This window comes from Sciurus carolinensis, chromosome 8, assembly GCF_902686445.1.
Source record: "Sciurus carolinensis chromosome 8, mSciCar1.2, whole genome shotgun sequence".
Classification (NCBI taxonomy): Eukaryota; Metazoa; Chordata; class Mammalia; order Rodentia; family Sciuridae; genus Sciurus; species Sciurus carolinensis.
Genome location: NC_062220.1, coordinates 107,904,377 through 107,920,585, shown reverse-complemented (window position 1 = coordinate 107,920,585; position 16,209 = coordinate 107,904,377). Strand labels below are relative to the sequence as shown.

General features: G+C 40.9%; 1 protein-coding gene across 19 annotated transcripts in view; it reads right to left on the bottom strand.

Moving 5' to 3' along the window:
• The window catches only part of Ikzf1 (IKAROS family zinc finger 1), a 95,258-nt gene that overhangs the window by 24,487 nt on the left and 54,562 nt on the right, over positions 1 to 16,209 (bottom strand). For 12 of the 19 annotated variants that reach the window (XM_047562008.1, XM_047562001.1, XM_047562009.1 and 9 more), the window contains 2 exons: positions 10,818 to 10,877; positions 3,063 to 3,323 (listed from right to left, as the gene is read on the bottom strand). The exons of 3 other annotated variants lie outside the window; for them this stretch is intronic. In XM_047562008.1, the coding sequence (XP_047417964.1) occupies positions 3,063 to 3,323; positions 10,818 to 10,877 (321 nt within the window). The remainder of the gene's footprint in view (positions 1 to 3,062; positions 3,324 to 10,817; positions 10,878 to 16,209) is intronic. 4 more of the 19 variants (XM_047562019.1, XM_047562015.1, XM_047562010.1 and 1 more) reach the window with 1 other exon arrangement.

Sequence of the window (16,209 nt, the reverse complement as noted above, 5' to 3'; positions counted from 1 at the left end):
TGGAGACCCTTTAAATAACTTATTTGGGTAAAAGAGAAAGTCTTTATGGATGAGTACCTCAGAGATTTCGGAGGGCCTATCCAAAGAAAATGAATTAAAAAATGTTTGTGTCACAAGAAAAGACCCGGACCTGTTCCTGTTGCCCCTGCACTAAGGAGCAGCATTGCAGTCAGAGGGTTATACTCAGGGAGCATGGTGCATGTATTTTTTGATGTGACAGACGGGAACAGAGTCTGTGCATGGCAATCTCCTTGCACTTTATCTTTTATAATAATAAAGCCACACATGTGCATGGAGGATCTCCCCTCTCCATTTCCTGCTTCTTTCCTACCACTGTTCATCTGATTCTTACACTCACTCTAAGATGCAGGGGTGGGGAAGGCACTGCTGTTACTCCTGAATCACAGATGTGAAATGGAGCAGGAAACAGGGGAACTGAAGCACCCAGCACCAATGAACCATTTAGAAAGTGGCACCAGCAAGACTTCACCAAGGAGGTGACATAGGCAGAGGCAAGGGCCCTACTCTGGAAACTGCTCTGAAATCCCTGCTTATTAGGGGACAGACTGGGAAGCCCAGGAACCCCACTGACTGGGTCGAGGGAGAGGGGGAGGAGCATGGTTTGGGAATAGGGTGCAGGTCCTAGCTTTCCGTGTGGGTCATGAATACTAAGCTCCCAAGTGAACAACTGTTCGAATGGCCCTGCTTACTGACTGCTCCTCAATGGCATGTCCCTGCCCTCTTAGTATGCTCTGTGGTCCCTGCCCTGTGTCTCCCTGGGGTTTGTTAGGAATGACCACTGTCAGCTTCTTCATGGAATGTGAATCAGAGTCTGCATTTTCATAGGATCCAGAGTGATTCACAGGTCCTTTCAAGTCTGGTGCTCTATAACTACCCTAAATGTAGGGAATGCAGGCAGTTTGGCTTTTCAGACATATTCCACCCAGATCCCAGGAAAATGAAAACCTTTCTAGCATGTGTAGTTGTTCAAACCTAGTTTAGCCAAACTGGGTGTTTCTATAGCTACCTGTGACTGTCTGCATTTATGCAGGTGGAAATGTACTGTGAAGAAAATCCATGAGCTCACTGTTTCAGGTATCTCTTCTTATTGTTTTTTAATAAAATGCTAGGCAGGGACTATAAAATTCATGGTATGTCCCTCTTTCTGGAAGTGATGTGCTCTGTAAGTGAAGAACTCAGCACATTGGGGTGTATGTGACATTTAGTCATTATTTGTGGGGAGAAGCCAGCAGCAAACAGCAGGTGCCACTCTGCATATCAGTCCTTGGCAGGTTTATTCATTAAATGTAATTATTTTTTTTATCAAGGTGGCGGCCATTATATTTTGGCAATTTAGTATGCCTGAATTTGATTCACTTATCAAATATTTATTTAAGAGAATTTTCACTATTCCATTGGACTTTACATGAATTAGCAGAAAAGTAATTCATTTGGTGAGGTTGCTTCCTCATCAGGAATGTATCACCACAGGTCCTAGAGTACACTGTTAAGTGTCTGTCCCAGGGTAGCCTCCTTCATGTTAATTTCCACCTCATTACAAAGGGGGAGAGCAGGATTACTCTCACACAGGCTTTTCTTAGGGTTGAATGTGATGGGTCTATTTCACTCAGTAATTTGAAGATTAAGGGGCCTACTCAAAAGCAAAATTTGTTTAATTTTAGAAACTAAATTTTTATTGAATATGAATGTCTATTGAAAATCAACTTATTTTTGATTTTTCAGATGTATTACAAATGGAATACATCATTCTGGAAACCACCTTGATTCGCATATAAAAATCACAATCCCACAAATATCTGTATTTCCTGTCTTTTTTCCTCAATGCATTTTCTGAATTCCTGCTTACTTTTTGATTTTTATTTGGCTCCATGTAACAAGCACACCAGCCTAGAATTTTCAAGTCATCTTCCTCACTTTCTTGAGATATACAATCTGCTGTCTCCATAGTAGCTTTTTTCCTCCTGGACTACAATGGCAGATGCTATTTTCTGATGACCTAAGGATGCCAGGCCACAGGCATGAGAGCTCAGGGGGTCTACGTTGTATGCCCAAGTTTTCCGAGACTACTAGAGTTGGTGAATTTATATGATTTACCTACCTTTAAGGAAGGTTCCTATGGAAAAAAGAGTTTCTGTTCAGTTCAAAAGAAACTTCATACAAAATGTGTGCCATTAATATTTTACTTCTAAGAGTCCAGTACTGTCAATGGTGGTGGTGCTGTGACAGTTCTGTTCACAATTATGTAGCTGTTCAATAGACAGGAATCACTATGAGATGCGTGGACAGGGCCATCATGGCCAACTGAGGCCCATGCCCCTGAGACAGGACATCTTGTGAACCTGGGTACAGCTCTCAGATGCTGGTTTCTCTGCATTTCTTCATATCGGAACATAGAATATTACATTATTTTCTACTTCCAAGGTCTCCAGGAAAGCTTTCAGTATGACAGGAATTTGGCACGAAATTCTTTATCAATTTGAGATGAAAACTAGTAGCAATATAACAATCCGATTCAATGTCTCCCCTGTTACAGAGTGACCCATTTGAAAACTGATCCAAACTCTTTCTGATTAACTACATTTTGGCACTAGTCCATCATTAACTGACTTTTCTGAACAAGTCCTATTACTTTGAAAGAAATGAAAACACATAGTTTCTAAGTAGAAAAACTGAAGAGTCCGTTTTGGTGCATTCACATCTTTCTGACTTGTTCCATAAGCACAGACCACTTAACATGGCAACCTAACAGCATAACTGAGACTAGCGTGTGTAATACAAGGCCCTGGGCAGACTTCACATGTATGCTATTAACTTTTCCCTTTTTATTTATAGGGTCAAAGAGGCACATGTTGAGAAATCATTTTAAATACTGCTCCATGATGATGATATGCATCAGCACAAGTTGGAGTCAATTGCTTGCAACAGTTGTGCTGCTAGTCAATTTGCAACATGCTCAAAACACTCCACATAGGATATTTTGCTCTTCACCACCCCATGGAACCTTCTCAGGCCACTAAAGGAAAAACTATGCCAGGCCTTACCAGTGTGGCTTCTTTTGTGAACCATGAGCACATTGGGCCCGATGCAAATGATCCCACAGATATCACACTTTAGTTTTCCGTTAGGAAGTCGAATGCCTCCAACTCCCGACAAAGCCGAGCTGCCTTGGTCCCTGTGAGAGCCATTCATTTTCTCTCCCGAGGCATCAAGCATTCGTAAATCCTCCGCACATTCTTCCCCATTCATTTCACAGGCACGCCCATTCTCTTCATCACTCTGAGTCTCTACTTTAACATTACTGGCTGAAAGAAACAATACAGGAAGACACTCAGTGTCACTGAAAAAAAAACAACAAAAAACAACACAACACAGCAAAAAGACAATCAAATAGACGCAGAGAGCAAATGGACAGAGTTCTCAGCATGTACCAAGGGAAGGGCAGTCTCAGCTTTCCTTGTCTTCCCTCCACAGAGGGCTTGGATGGCCCGTAGGATGCACCAAGGGTAGAGGCATACAGGAAGGACCTGCAGCCTCCCTCAAAGGTCCAAATAGAGAGTGTCTGAAAATTGCATGAAAATCTACTTATAAAGTTTGCACTTTAAGATTGGGCCCTCATTTTAAGCAGGTTAAGTTCATTGGATCCACAATCCTGTGGACTCTCAGGAGGAACCTGGGGCTGAATTCTATATACCTTTTGCCAGACAAGCACCTGGCCCTAGAAGGTGGATATTTAGTCACATGATCCAACTCCTTAGGATATATATACTTACTGGGCGGAGTCCTTAAGAGGAGATTATCAAGCCTGAAGAATTTCTCTTACACATAATGCTACCTTTCCTTGTTTCATGTAAATATTCATAATTTGGGGGCAAAACTTGGAAAATTCATGCTTGGAGTTATGACCCCCAGATCCTTTTAAGTTTCTGAAAGATCATTTTGTTTCTCTGGTTCATGAGTATTCAACTTCCTTTTTATCTTACAGTGATGTAAGACCATCTGAAGTCCTAAGGTAGAGGTGGCCTCTGACACTGGTACTGAAGGCACATAAAATATCTCTGCATGTAAGAGGTGAGAGTTTTCCAAAGGCAAATATTTTCGCTGGGCAATGAACTGTTGGGGTGAGTGAATACAAGAGCCACTGCTTACTCTGCATGACTATGTCAGTAATCAGAGGGTAATTCTATCATTTGCATATTTTTCTTTCAAAAGAAAATATGAGACACTGTTTGCATTCTTCTAAAACATTGACAACACACTGATAGGTCCAGCACTGTAATGAGGGGAAAAATTGCAGTTACCCTGAAAGCCATCATGTTTCTCATGATTTTTATAGACTCCTAAGAGTGGGTAGGTACATTTTGCCAAATAAAACCACTAATGAGGTAGATGACAAGCAAGACTACATAATTTTGGACTAATGTTTTCCATCAACGGTTGTCAGAGTTGGGTCTCTGGAGAAGTAGCCTCAGCATCACATGTTACAAATGTAGATTCCTGGGTCACCCCAGACCTGCTAATTCAGAGAGTTGGGTGGGCACTGAAATCTGTATGTTGATGAACCTTCCAGGGAACTCTAAGGTACACTCAAGACTGAGAAAAAATGCTTTCAATAATCAACCTAGTTCCTAATGCTCCACCTTTGTTCACCAAAATCTTTTTGGTCTGGAGATTTAGAGACTGGACACTGAAAGCAAAAGCCCTGGTCTGGAATTGCAGCTCCTCTGTTAAAAGCTCAGAGATGTTAGGCAAGTCATGTAATTTCTCCATGCCTTGATTTCTTCACCCACTGAAAATGGGAACTATCATAGCACTGAAGGGTAGCTGGAAGGATTAAGTAGGCTAACCCATAAGAGGTTAGCTCAGGATGGGGACAGGGACATGGCAAGTGGATGCATGCTCCCCTCACCGAGCAAGGGTCTGCCTAAACCCAGTAAAGTTTACAGTGCTTAACCTGGCACCAAGCCCACAGTGCTTTAGCTGCTCTCTACTATTTAACCCTTATAAGAACTCCACAAGCCAACCACCATGATTATCCTATTTTAAAGCTGATGAAGCTAAGGTGCAGAAAGGTTGAACAACAAGTTGTAAGTGGAAGAACTGGGAGCTAACTGCAAGGCTACCTGGCTCCAGAGTCTACATCTCTATTGTCAAGGTTTCCTCATTAGCTCTTTGGAGAAAAGACAGACAAATAAGGGAGTGAAAGGAACATGGGTCATAGGCTTAAGGGAGTTAAGTAGAACACAGGTCATAGGCTCCAAAGTGGACTTGAGAGGCCCCAGAAATGAAGATGTGTCCCTTACTGTCAGACCTGGCATTATGTACAACCATCCTGAGAGGGCTTCTTCAAATGCTGTTTCCCACATGGTTCTGGATACCAGAGACTTAGAGTAGCTCACGTCTCAGCAGCCTTCTACTAAGCCCTGTGCCAGAGACAAAAGACCAAATCAGTAGGATTTGGTCACTAAGGGAGATGAGCAGGCATGTGAGGACTGTCTGCCAACCAGGCAAAGGTGTTTCCCAACTGATGAGTTGTCAAGAATCAGTATTCTCTAGAAGGTGCTGGTTCTTTTTGGGAAAAATCTAATTCACTAGGCCCTCATCACTCAACAGTGTCAGCATTAGTCTTGCCATGGTTTAAGTGTGTTCTAGAGTCCCATAGTTTAAAGGTGTGGTTCCTAGGATAATGCTGTTGGGAGGTGATGGAACCTGTGAGAGGTGGTGGCAAGTACCACTCTTAAGTAATGAAGGCATACCATAAGGGACTGTGGGACCCCGTCCCTCTCCACTTCCTGATTCATGATGTGAATGATCTGCTCCAATGTCTGCTCACTGCTGCAGCCATCTGGCACCCTCACCAGACAGTGATCATGGGCTAAGAATCTCCAGAATCATGAGCTAAATAAACCTTTTGTCTTCAGAAGTTAATTGTCTCAGGAATTTCATTTTAGTAATGCAAAGCTGACTAATGTAGTGACTTCAAGAGGAAGAAAGACCTAAGCTAGTACAACTGCTCTGTCTTGCCATACTGAGATGCAATGCTAATTCCCTCACCAGATGCCAAGCCAATGCTGAAACCATACTCTTTAACCTGCCAGCCTTCAGAATCACAAGCTACATGAACTTCTATTTTTATAACTCACCCAGTGTCTGGAATTTTGTTATAGCAACAGATAATGAATCGAGTCAAATCTGCACTAGAAACATGATAAAGCTGTAAAGATCTGTGTGCTCCTTAAATCTAGGCTTATTCTTAATTACCTATCTTGTGGGCTTTTAAAGGTGAGACTGGAGCACTCTCCAGCTCAGTGAACCAAATTACAGTTGGTTTACAAGTTCTTCCACTTTGAGAACTAAGACACAGGGCTGCAGCAAAGCGTGTGAGCTAGGAGCTCCTGTGGTTGGAAAAAGGGACACCACACAGAAGAATTTGTGTCAGCATGATCCACTTTTCCCCACTTGGCTGTATTTCATTAATTTTAGAGGCAACTAGTTACAGGAAATTTCCTCTGGTTTTCCCAAGAGCACATGTGTACATATGGCACCTGAGCACCTTCCAGAAGTGACCCTTGCTCTTTTGCCTCAAAAAGAATGATGAGCACTGGTGTGAGTCTTTGGGCGATCTGTGGCTTGTATCACGGAAGTCTGTGTGGGCATTTTCTGCAGAGGAGCAGGACAGCAGGGAAGCATCAGCAGTGACCTCTGGGTTTCTGGAAGCAGGAACAGAAGTTCTGCCGCAGCAGGTTGCTTGCATAAGGAGGGAAAGCTAAATGTAAGGAAGAAAGCAGATGAGGAAGCATGGGGGTCAGCATGCAATGGATATTGCTGTGAATACCACAGACATCCTCAATGCCTGGAGACTTGATATCAACTACTAACCTGCCTAGGGCTCACTGAAGGAAAGACTGTCATGTCATTGCTATGTTACATGACAGCGTCACTGACAGCTGTAACTGAAGACAAAAAAAAAAAAAAAAAAGGACAAAGAGGCTCCAAAGTTATGAGTGTCTATCACAAATTATCCTGAGATCAATAATGGATAACCGACGGATATGTGTAAGAACATATTTGTACAAAGAGATCCCTGTATGATCAGCAGTAAGAATTTTCAACATGGGAACAGGAAGTTCTGAGAAGAAAATTAAAGTTGCTGTGATTTTTCTAGGTCTCTGAGAGAAAGGACCAGACAATAGCCCAAGATCCTCGTGGGCAAGGTTAACGAATGTTAAATAATGGAGGCATGGTAGAGGGCTCCCCAACAGCAGACTGAACACGGCTTTACATAGGAGCTTGAAGGCAGCTGCCAGGAGTTCTAGAGCAAGGGTGTCATAGCGATGAGGACAAGTTCTGGGTCACGCTAGGACTGGAAAGTCTGTAAGGTCTGAGAGGGAAGGATGAGCAGGGGCCAGGGGGATCTGTGAGAAGCCACCAGATAACACTCTCAGCACAGGGCATACCAGATCTAAGCTGTGTGTGGATTTTCTCTAAATAGGTGGGAAAGGCCCTCACATCATTGTGGACAAATGTAAACAGCATGTTTGCTATGTAGACGAGATCAAGAGATTTCTGTTCACTCAAAGAGGCCTTCGTGAAAGTGAGGGTCTCTGTGTAGAACTGCTTAGGGTGGTACTGTTTCAACATAGTGCTACACTCTCTCTGAATATAGGGAATATACTTATAAATATTTTGTAAACCCCAACCTACTCCACACTTAGAATATCAATTGAGCTGATTAAATATAGAACATGAAATAGGGACTTGTGCATTTCTTTCCCTGAATGCTCTGGCTTGAGCCAGCCTGAGCTCTTCCACTGACTGAGGGAAAAATGGGCATGGCCCAATTTTATTATTCAACGAACATGGCTTATATTAACAGTATTTGCAAGCTCTTAGTCAAAAGCTATTTTGACTTCCCAGATACTCTTTAAAATTAGAAAAAATTAAAATCCTATTGTCATGTATTTTAGAGGCCTTCTATGTTATTGGTAACCCCACAGTTGTAAGAGAGGCTCCCAGTGCTGCATGTGACATGGCCCTTAGCAGATAGCAAGCTGCATTGAGGAATCTGGAGACTCCAAGGAACTCTGAGGTCAACAGAAGCCCAGGGGCCTGGATCCACTGCCAAGCATTATGTTCACTTGTGAATAATTAAACATTTTTAAATGCACAGGTGTAATGTACACTGGGCAGCCCCGCCTCACAAAGAGGTTGTATTTCTTCTTCGTTTTCCTTTCCTTTTTAGAATGTGTCTTTATATTTACTGAAAAAGTATATTTTGATACTAAGAATTTTGCCATTGAAAAGACATTCTGAAATCATCACTCCAATGTAAGTTCAGTCAAGGAGCTTGAAATGTACAAAATTTTAAATAAAAAAATGGGAGAGAAAACTATCCTTGCTCCACTAGTGACTACCAAGTAAAAATCAAATGGAATAAAAATATTTAAGGTTTACCTTGAAATTATCCATGGTAATTGAATGAAATTTGAGATGAAGAATATACTTATGTATATACATATATATGTTTGTGTGTTACCCTAAAAGATTTATGAAATTTTTAAGTATTTTAAACATTAACAGAAATTTATTATAACAACATTATTTAAAATGTAAGATTTTTATCTTGTCAAGGTGCATTATTTGAACTACTCTTCTTTACTTGATGTTTTAGGCCTTCAAATAGAATAAAGTCAGGGAGAGAGAAGACAGAAAAAAGAGAGAAAATTGAAAAAGAATACAAAAAATAATGAGTTTCAAGCATATATATGTACACCTCAAGTATTTAGGGACATAAACTGGAATAAGATAGTGGAGGAGGTCAGAGATGGTATTTTCATTTCAAGAAAGAAACAATTAGGTGTTGAAGGAAATGGAGGACAATTCTCCATTGTGACCACAAGGTGGCGATATTGACCCAGAACAGTTTGGTTGCTGTTGGGTGGGGGGCCTCATCAAGGTTAACCAGCCAAAGGTGCAAAGGAGGATATTTGCAATTTGGAGATGTTAGGGGGAGAAGGGAATTCATACTAATACATTATGAACACATTTGCATAAATATATAGACAGAAAGTATCAAAATACATATCATGACTCATGAAAGCTTTGTAAATCATATATATTCACATGCAGCAATTTTTGCATCCTGAAAGTCTGCCAAAAGATCTACTTGAATGTTACAATATTCTGGGGACTACCCTTTCTCAGACTTAAGAAAACGTGTTAGGATGTGTTATCTTACTTTTATTTTGTACCAGGGATTGAACACAGTGACACTTAACCGCTCAGCTACATCCCCAGTCCTTTTTTGTATTTTATTTAGAGATAGGGTCTCACTGAGTTGCTTAGGACCTCTCTAAGTTACTGAGGCTGGCTTTGAACTCACGATTCTCCTGTGTCAGCCTCCTGAGCAGCTGGCATTACAGACATATGTCACCACATCTGGCATTACCCTATTCTTCAGTGCATGTGATGTCTCAAAACATTTCAACAATATTGTTCATCTCAAATTAATATGATTTTCATGTCCTGGAACCTTAATTTTTAGACGTTCATATAAGTACATACAGATATTCACATATACAAACAGGTATATATACACGTATATCTCAGAAATAAGTATCAAGCTACTGTTCTGAAGTTGAATCAAAGGAATATCAGTTAGAGAAAGATTTCTATAAACTTTTAAATATTGTAAAAGTTGTCGATCTAGTTTGTGAGCAAAAGTATCCTTAGATTGATTGATACTGCTATATCTCTCTATATCTCTTTGGGTACCAAATAGCTTTGTTAACCAGAGTGTCAAAAACATTTCTTTAACTGTTACTGACATCTCTTCTATATAAGACTATTTTTATAACTATTACTACATCAACCAGCTGGGCCTGGATTGGTATAGTGCTTGCCCAGCACACTCAAGTCCCTGTGTATAATCCTAAGCACTGAAAAAAAAAAATCAAAAAACAAAACATAAAACCACCAAACAATATTAACAAGCATAATCTGTTTTCTAATGTTGTTTTATACTATTTACTAATATGGAATCTAAAGATTGAAGTTCTAAGAGGGTTACCAACTGGTAATACTTTCATATTAAGATCACTGTGCATGTTTTAAAATAAACATTCTCTATTCTTTAAAATACTCCTGTAAGGCAAGGGCCAAATACATTTATTATTTATCAGAAAAGAAAAATGAAATTAACATCTGCTTCTGGTTTAACAGCTTTGATCAGAGAATGTCCCGCCCATACCACGTGCAAACCCTGTGCTGGTTTACACGGTGAGGCACCTCAGACAATGGCCTGGAAGCCTGTGATTTCTTCTTTCTCAGTTCTGAAATTAATACTCCACAGCAAGAGAAGAGTAGGTTTCTCCTGTCCCACAAAATTGTAAAAATTATCTTGAAAACATTTGATAGTGAAAGAAAAAGAATGACCATTTTATCATTGCCCCTGATAGAAAGGAGATAATCACAAAATTAACCATAAAACTGTTCAATGGTATTGATGAGCAACAATCCCATCAGTATTATCCTTACCCTCTCCTTACTTTGGCTCACTAGCATGCTCAATAGCACGTATCTCAACTATCTACATCCCACTCATGCATTTCATTGTTTAAGTGATGTCCCTGATGGTAGATGTTTAATGGATGGAATAGTAAACATTTAACATATCTCATCTTTTTTGAAGTGTAAAGGAAAATGTTGATGATGTAACATGCAATTCGTGGTATTTACATGATGGAAACTGAGTATGAAATGAGTATGTTTCCATTTCTAGAAGCAAAACATATACTTACGAGAGAAAGATTTGGGAATTATTGCATGAAAATCCCTAAAGCCATCAGCCCCATATGGAACTGCAATAAAAAAAAAAGGCAAAAAGAAGCAGGATTGTAATACTGTTAGTGATACAGTAAGAGTTCAAGATAGCATTATTTTAAAAAGCATGCTCGGACAACTGGGTACCTAAAAATCTATTGTTGACCCTCCAGTAACAGAAAAGCATCACTCAAACGGGACATCACTCCCTAAGAGTCTGAACTCACAGCATTACAGCACAAAGGGTGCTTTGGAGCAAGTTCTGAGGAGAACTCAGAGGCAGAACCTAAAACATTCCAGAACTGTGAGCAAACTTTCAGCAGTGTTGGTCCAAGATCTCTGCCTCATCCCAGCATCTCCTGGGAGACCACGTACCTACACAAAAGCAGTATGCTTTCTTCATGGGTGAATTTCATTGCATATGTTCTTTATTCAGCTTTCTCTTAGAAAGTATTCATAAAAAATAAAAAAATTTCCATGTAATACGTTGAGTGGGGAAAAACTGTTGTTTTCCCCTTACTTCCAAAATGAGCTACAAATTTCTGTGGGTATTCCTTAGCAGCTGCTCTCATGGTATCACCACCTCAAACGTTCAGGTTCTAACTGCATCACAAGGCTGTTTCCAGCGGGTTCCTATTTCCTAAGACTTGGCAGGTTCTGCACATGGGCATGCAGGTGTGTATACACATGCACAACTACACATGCACACAAGGTTTTCTCTCCAAGAGTCATATTCCAGTGATTACCAGAGTTATGTGCACAATGTAGCTGCTAGATTAACTCTGTTCCATAAAGTGCTGAATAAGCAGAGAGAATTCCAAAGTGACCTTCAGGAAAACAAACCTATTTATCAAACTCTAGTGTTTTCCAAACTTACCTGAACACAGACCCTTCCTTTTACCCCATGAAAAACTTTATAAAATATGGAGATCATGGGCAATTGCAGTTGGAGAGACACTTTCAAACCTTCTACTTGGAGTGCCTGGCTTAATTACTTTTAAACCCTTGCTCATCATCTATTTATTTTGTTCCCTGATTGTCTAAATCTTATGGATGACGTAAGCATCATGCATTCCATCAAACAGAGGTCTCCTAAATTGATTTGCCAGATATGGATGTATTGATACCTTCAAATAGCAAATACTATAATGACAATTTTATTATCACCTTTGCTATTCTTGTCATTTTCACTGAGTTCCAAATGTTTATGTAAACTCTTCAACCTCAGTTATTCTGTGTCTGGGGAGTGGGGACATCTGTCATCTTAAATAATGGGAGAGAAGGCAAATGTGTTTTAAAGGGTGTTACCTTTTTAAGACAGAGATATGATAACAGGCAAAACAGTATAAAACTCTGCTTTAATGACATGACACAGACATGCTTCCGGTACTGATGACAGTTCAGATATGGTGCTTATATATGGAAAGTTAACTTCCTAACCTAGTTCTCTGGCTATACACAGCTATACCTCAGTCACCTGCTGTATGTACACTGATAGTAACTGCAGTGGGGAAGTATTGTTCATGTTCACTGGTAAAAGGAGTAAGGGAACTAAGAGATTAGAACTCATACAATTTGTCCAGCATTTGCCTTATCATTAGAAGCTGTAGACTTGTGCAGTATTGGGTAATCCAACTATAAGCCTGGAAATATACAATCTTGTCAGAATGCTTTCCATTATGTACATTACCATTTAATATAAAGAGTATGACAAAGCATCGCTAGACATTAAGTGTTAATCACTTTCCAAAAGAATCTGTTCTTTGCCTAGTTTGCTAAGTTTTATCTTAAATATTTAATTCCTTAAAACTAAAATATAACTATCAAGTTTTTCTACTTCTGCACAGTAAAGGTGAATTGAGAAGAATGCACTCCTGCTCAAGCACCAGCCACGTTCATGCACACAACCTTCTGAGTTCAGAAAAAGAAGTGTATGCTATTCTACATGGATGGGTAATGATGCAAACAGCAAAACTCTAAGCTAACTCCAGTGTCTTGTGGTGGCCAATTGATCAGAGCTTTACGAATGTCAGATGCTTATAAAGCATGTTCCATAAACGATCCTGAATCCTCTCCATTGTGCCATAAGATAGGCACCATCACTGTTTTGCTGGCAAGGAATCTGGGGGGGGGGTCAAAATAAGTTTCTAGAATTTTCCATCCTGGTAGTTCACATGTGAACATGCAAATTTAAGACCACATCTAGTTAGTATCTGACAATCAGCATCCAGAACACATTCTTCCTTGGGTGGCAGAGCTTTGGGGAAGCTGTGTCTGTGATGCTCAAGAGGCACTGGAAAGTACATAAGTTACTGAATACACACAAGGGTGCACCCACGAGCGTGCAAGTACACTCATCTGTACATGGGCATACAGGAGTAACAGTGCACTTACCAACAGTCTCTCAAACAAGGAAGAGACTGCCAACCAATAACATAAAGGGTGTGGCCAAAATGGCCTCCCCTGCTCCACTTCCTGGGTGGACCTCAAAACTAAGGCTGTATTCCTCACTGCTCATCCAGGTAGGGGCCAGAACAAAGACACAAGGGGCACATACCCAGCGATCACTAAGAGTGCCCCATGTTCCACGAGCTGGCTGTACTCTCTGGCAATATTCCCATGTTGCTTCTGGCAAGCTGTGAAACAGGTCATAAGAATCTGTTCATTGCTCCTTTGGAGAGCTCTGCAGGAGTGGCTTCGCTCTACCCCTAAGTCTAGGGTTCGTCATACAGGCTCATCGTAGAATCAATCACTGGGAGTGGGATCCTGGAAGTCATTCGGTGATTCACTCTCAGCCTGTTTCTCATTTCTTTAGTAAATTCCACCCCGAATTCCAAGCCATTGTTTTATCAAAGGGTACAGATAACAAAATGCATTGAGAGCTTTTCCCAAGCTTTCTACATTTCATGAAATACATTTTTCTTATCAAGAACAAATTTAACTAATTTGGTGGGAATTTCTATTCCCAAAAGTCTTGTGAAGATTTTCATATAGAATGCTGTGAACATCTTGGATTCTGAATCCTATTCAGATTGCCAAATTGATTAACAGTACAGAAAAAATAAAAGAGAGGACATGCCCACAACATTTCAGTTTGCATTTACTTGTGTATATTATTATAAACTCCTCCTACTGTTTCACCTGGAGATGCTAAAACATACTTGAGATTTTCAAAACAAGAGGAAGGAAAGCTGCTCCACTTTCAAGTTTAAGGACAGTGACAATTTTCTAGTGAAGGTAAATTATTTAGGTTTGTTTTTAGGAGAATTTAGAAATATGCTTTAGCTTGATGTTTATGTGTATTCTTTAACTTGTATTAACCTGTCAGTTATAAGCAAGTCATTAGTCTTTCATGAACTTGCCTACATATTGTTTGCAATGACCTTGGCAATGCCTATAGCTCTAGCACTTAATGGAAGGACAGCCTAACCCTGTGGCTCAACTACCAAGAGAGCCACAGGAGTGGGGCAGCATAGGAAAGGCAAGAAGGGAATCAGATGCCCCACAGAACACTTGGGAATGTTAATGCTTGAGTACTGGTTATATCCTGAGTAGGGGCCAAAGCCAGAGGCTATTAAAATTCTCCCATACCTAGACATCTCACAAATGGGTGGGTTTTCTCCTGGGAAGCAAATGCTAGCTAGCTAACATCTGCTCACTGCTCACTCATGGAAGGTATTGCCGTTTCAGCTTTGTAGAAGAGGCAGCTAACATACAAACAATATCAATGTCACGTTTGTTGACAAAGAGCTGTGAGGTATTGATGTGAGATCTCACACCTATAATGACTGACTTTTCTGCTGCCCTTTCTCCACCACTCTCCTAGCTGCAGGGTGGAGCAGTTATAACTAACTGTCTCTTCTCTCCTTCCCAATCCACTAGTTCCTTCTGATCAAACTTTAAGGATGTGCTCTGCAGATCGGTCATGGGGTCCTATGTTCTGCATGTCCCCAGCAAAGTACCTTCCAGTCAGAGGTAGGCAAAAATTCGAAACAGAAGGCAAGAAGAACGATGCCCAGGGGCTCTGATGGCGGAATCCACCTGGGCTTCATCTTGTTTATTGCTCTTTCATCCCTCCAGGCTCCAGAACGGCAACACCCCACTCCAAATGCATCCTCTTCCTAGACCCAGCTTCCTTCCTACATCCCCACATGAGCTAGTGTGTTTGATCTGGATTCTTTCTATTCTTACACACATAGGTTTCACCTCCACCCTCACCTTCCATAGTCAAATTATCTCAGTTCTTTGAAGATGTCTCCCTTACTATTCTCCAATCCCATCCCATTCCAGCATATCCACAAAGCCACTGACATTTCTCAGTCAAGACTGCAGCCCCCACATCATCTCCTGCCTGTGTTTCCTGCCCACCATTCAGCATGTGGCTGGTACATGTGTGCATCATGGGGCCCTTGCTTTCAGGTTCCTCTGCCATCTATCCTGCCCAGTGAACTAAGATAATCATCCTTAACATGCACTTACGGAGTCATATCTAACTCCCATTATTTCCACTGTTATGATGAGACAAAATCTCTAGTCCTAGGTTGAAAATCCCTCCCCAGCTGGCAAGCAATGACAATGAATCTCTCTTAGAGAAAAGTCTCCTCACACACTGCACCTCCTCTGCAAATACCCTGCAGTTTCCATTTGTCCATGACTATACACACACTTATTTCAAAGCTAATCTTGAGCCATAATTTGAATGTGTCTTCTTGGTCTGAGCAACTTTCTGGGTCCTGGACAATGATGTTCAGATCTTCTCTCCTTCAAATCTTGTTTGCCTTCTTGCCTGGCTCCTCATATCTGCCACCCTCAGGAAGGTGAACTCTATGGGGCCTGCCTCATGCTCTAGCCTCTTCAGAAACTGGACCTGCTATGGCCTTGCTGTCTCCATTTGAGCGTCTCTGGGATGAATGCCTAGCTCTGGAAGTTAGTTGTCCCCAGCCTAATTCTGTCCCCAGATAATGGTTATGAACACAGTATATGGCCTCTTCTCTTCCCACTTGCTTTCATGCAGAAGGCCCAGCACAGACAGGCTGCTCTACACAGGCTGTTAACAAACTTCTATTACTTTCTGATAAAAACTATAGAAATTGAACATTTTCAGAAATATATGGCAGAAAGCATTTGATTTCTCATGGTGGTTACTTAGTGTAGTTCCCAGGAAACATGGTGCCTTTAGACCAAGTTATCAACAAGGATAATCATTTTTGCCATTATTTGATGTTGTATGTTATTGTAGCCCACGTGGACTGGCTCTCTGTTTGAATAGGTCCTCTGGCATCCTTTGGTCTGTGTCCACACATTATTTCTACTTCTGAATCTGGACAGTCAAAAATTACTAGGTAACAACAGTGCCCATCAACACATGGA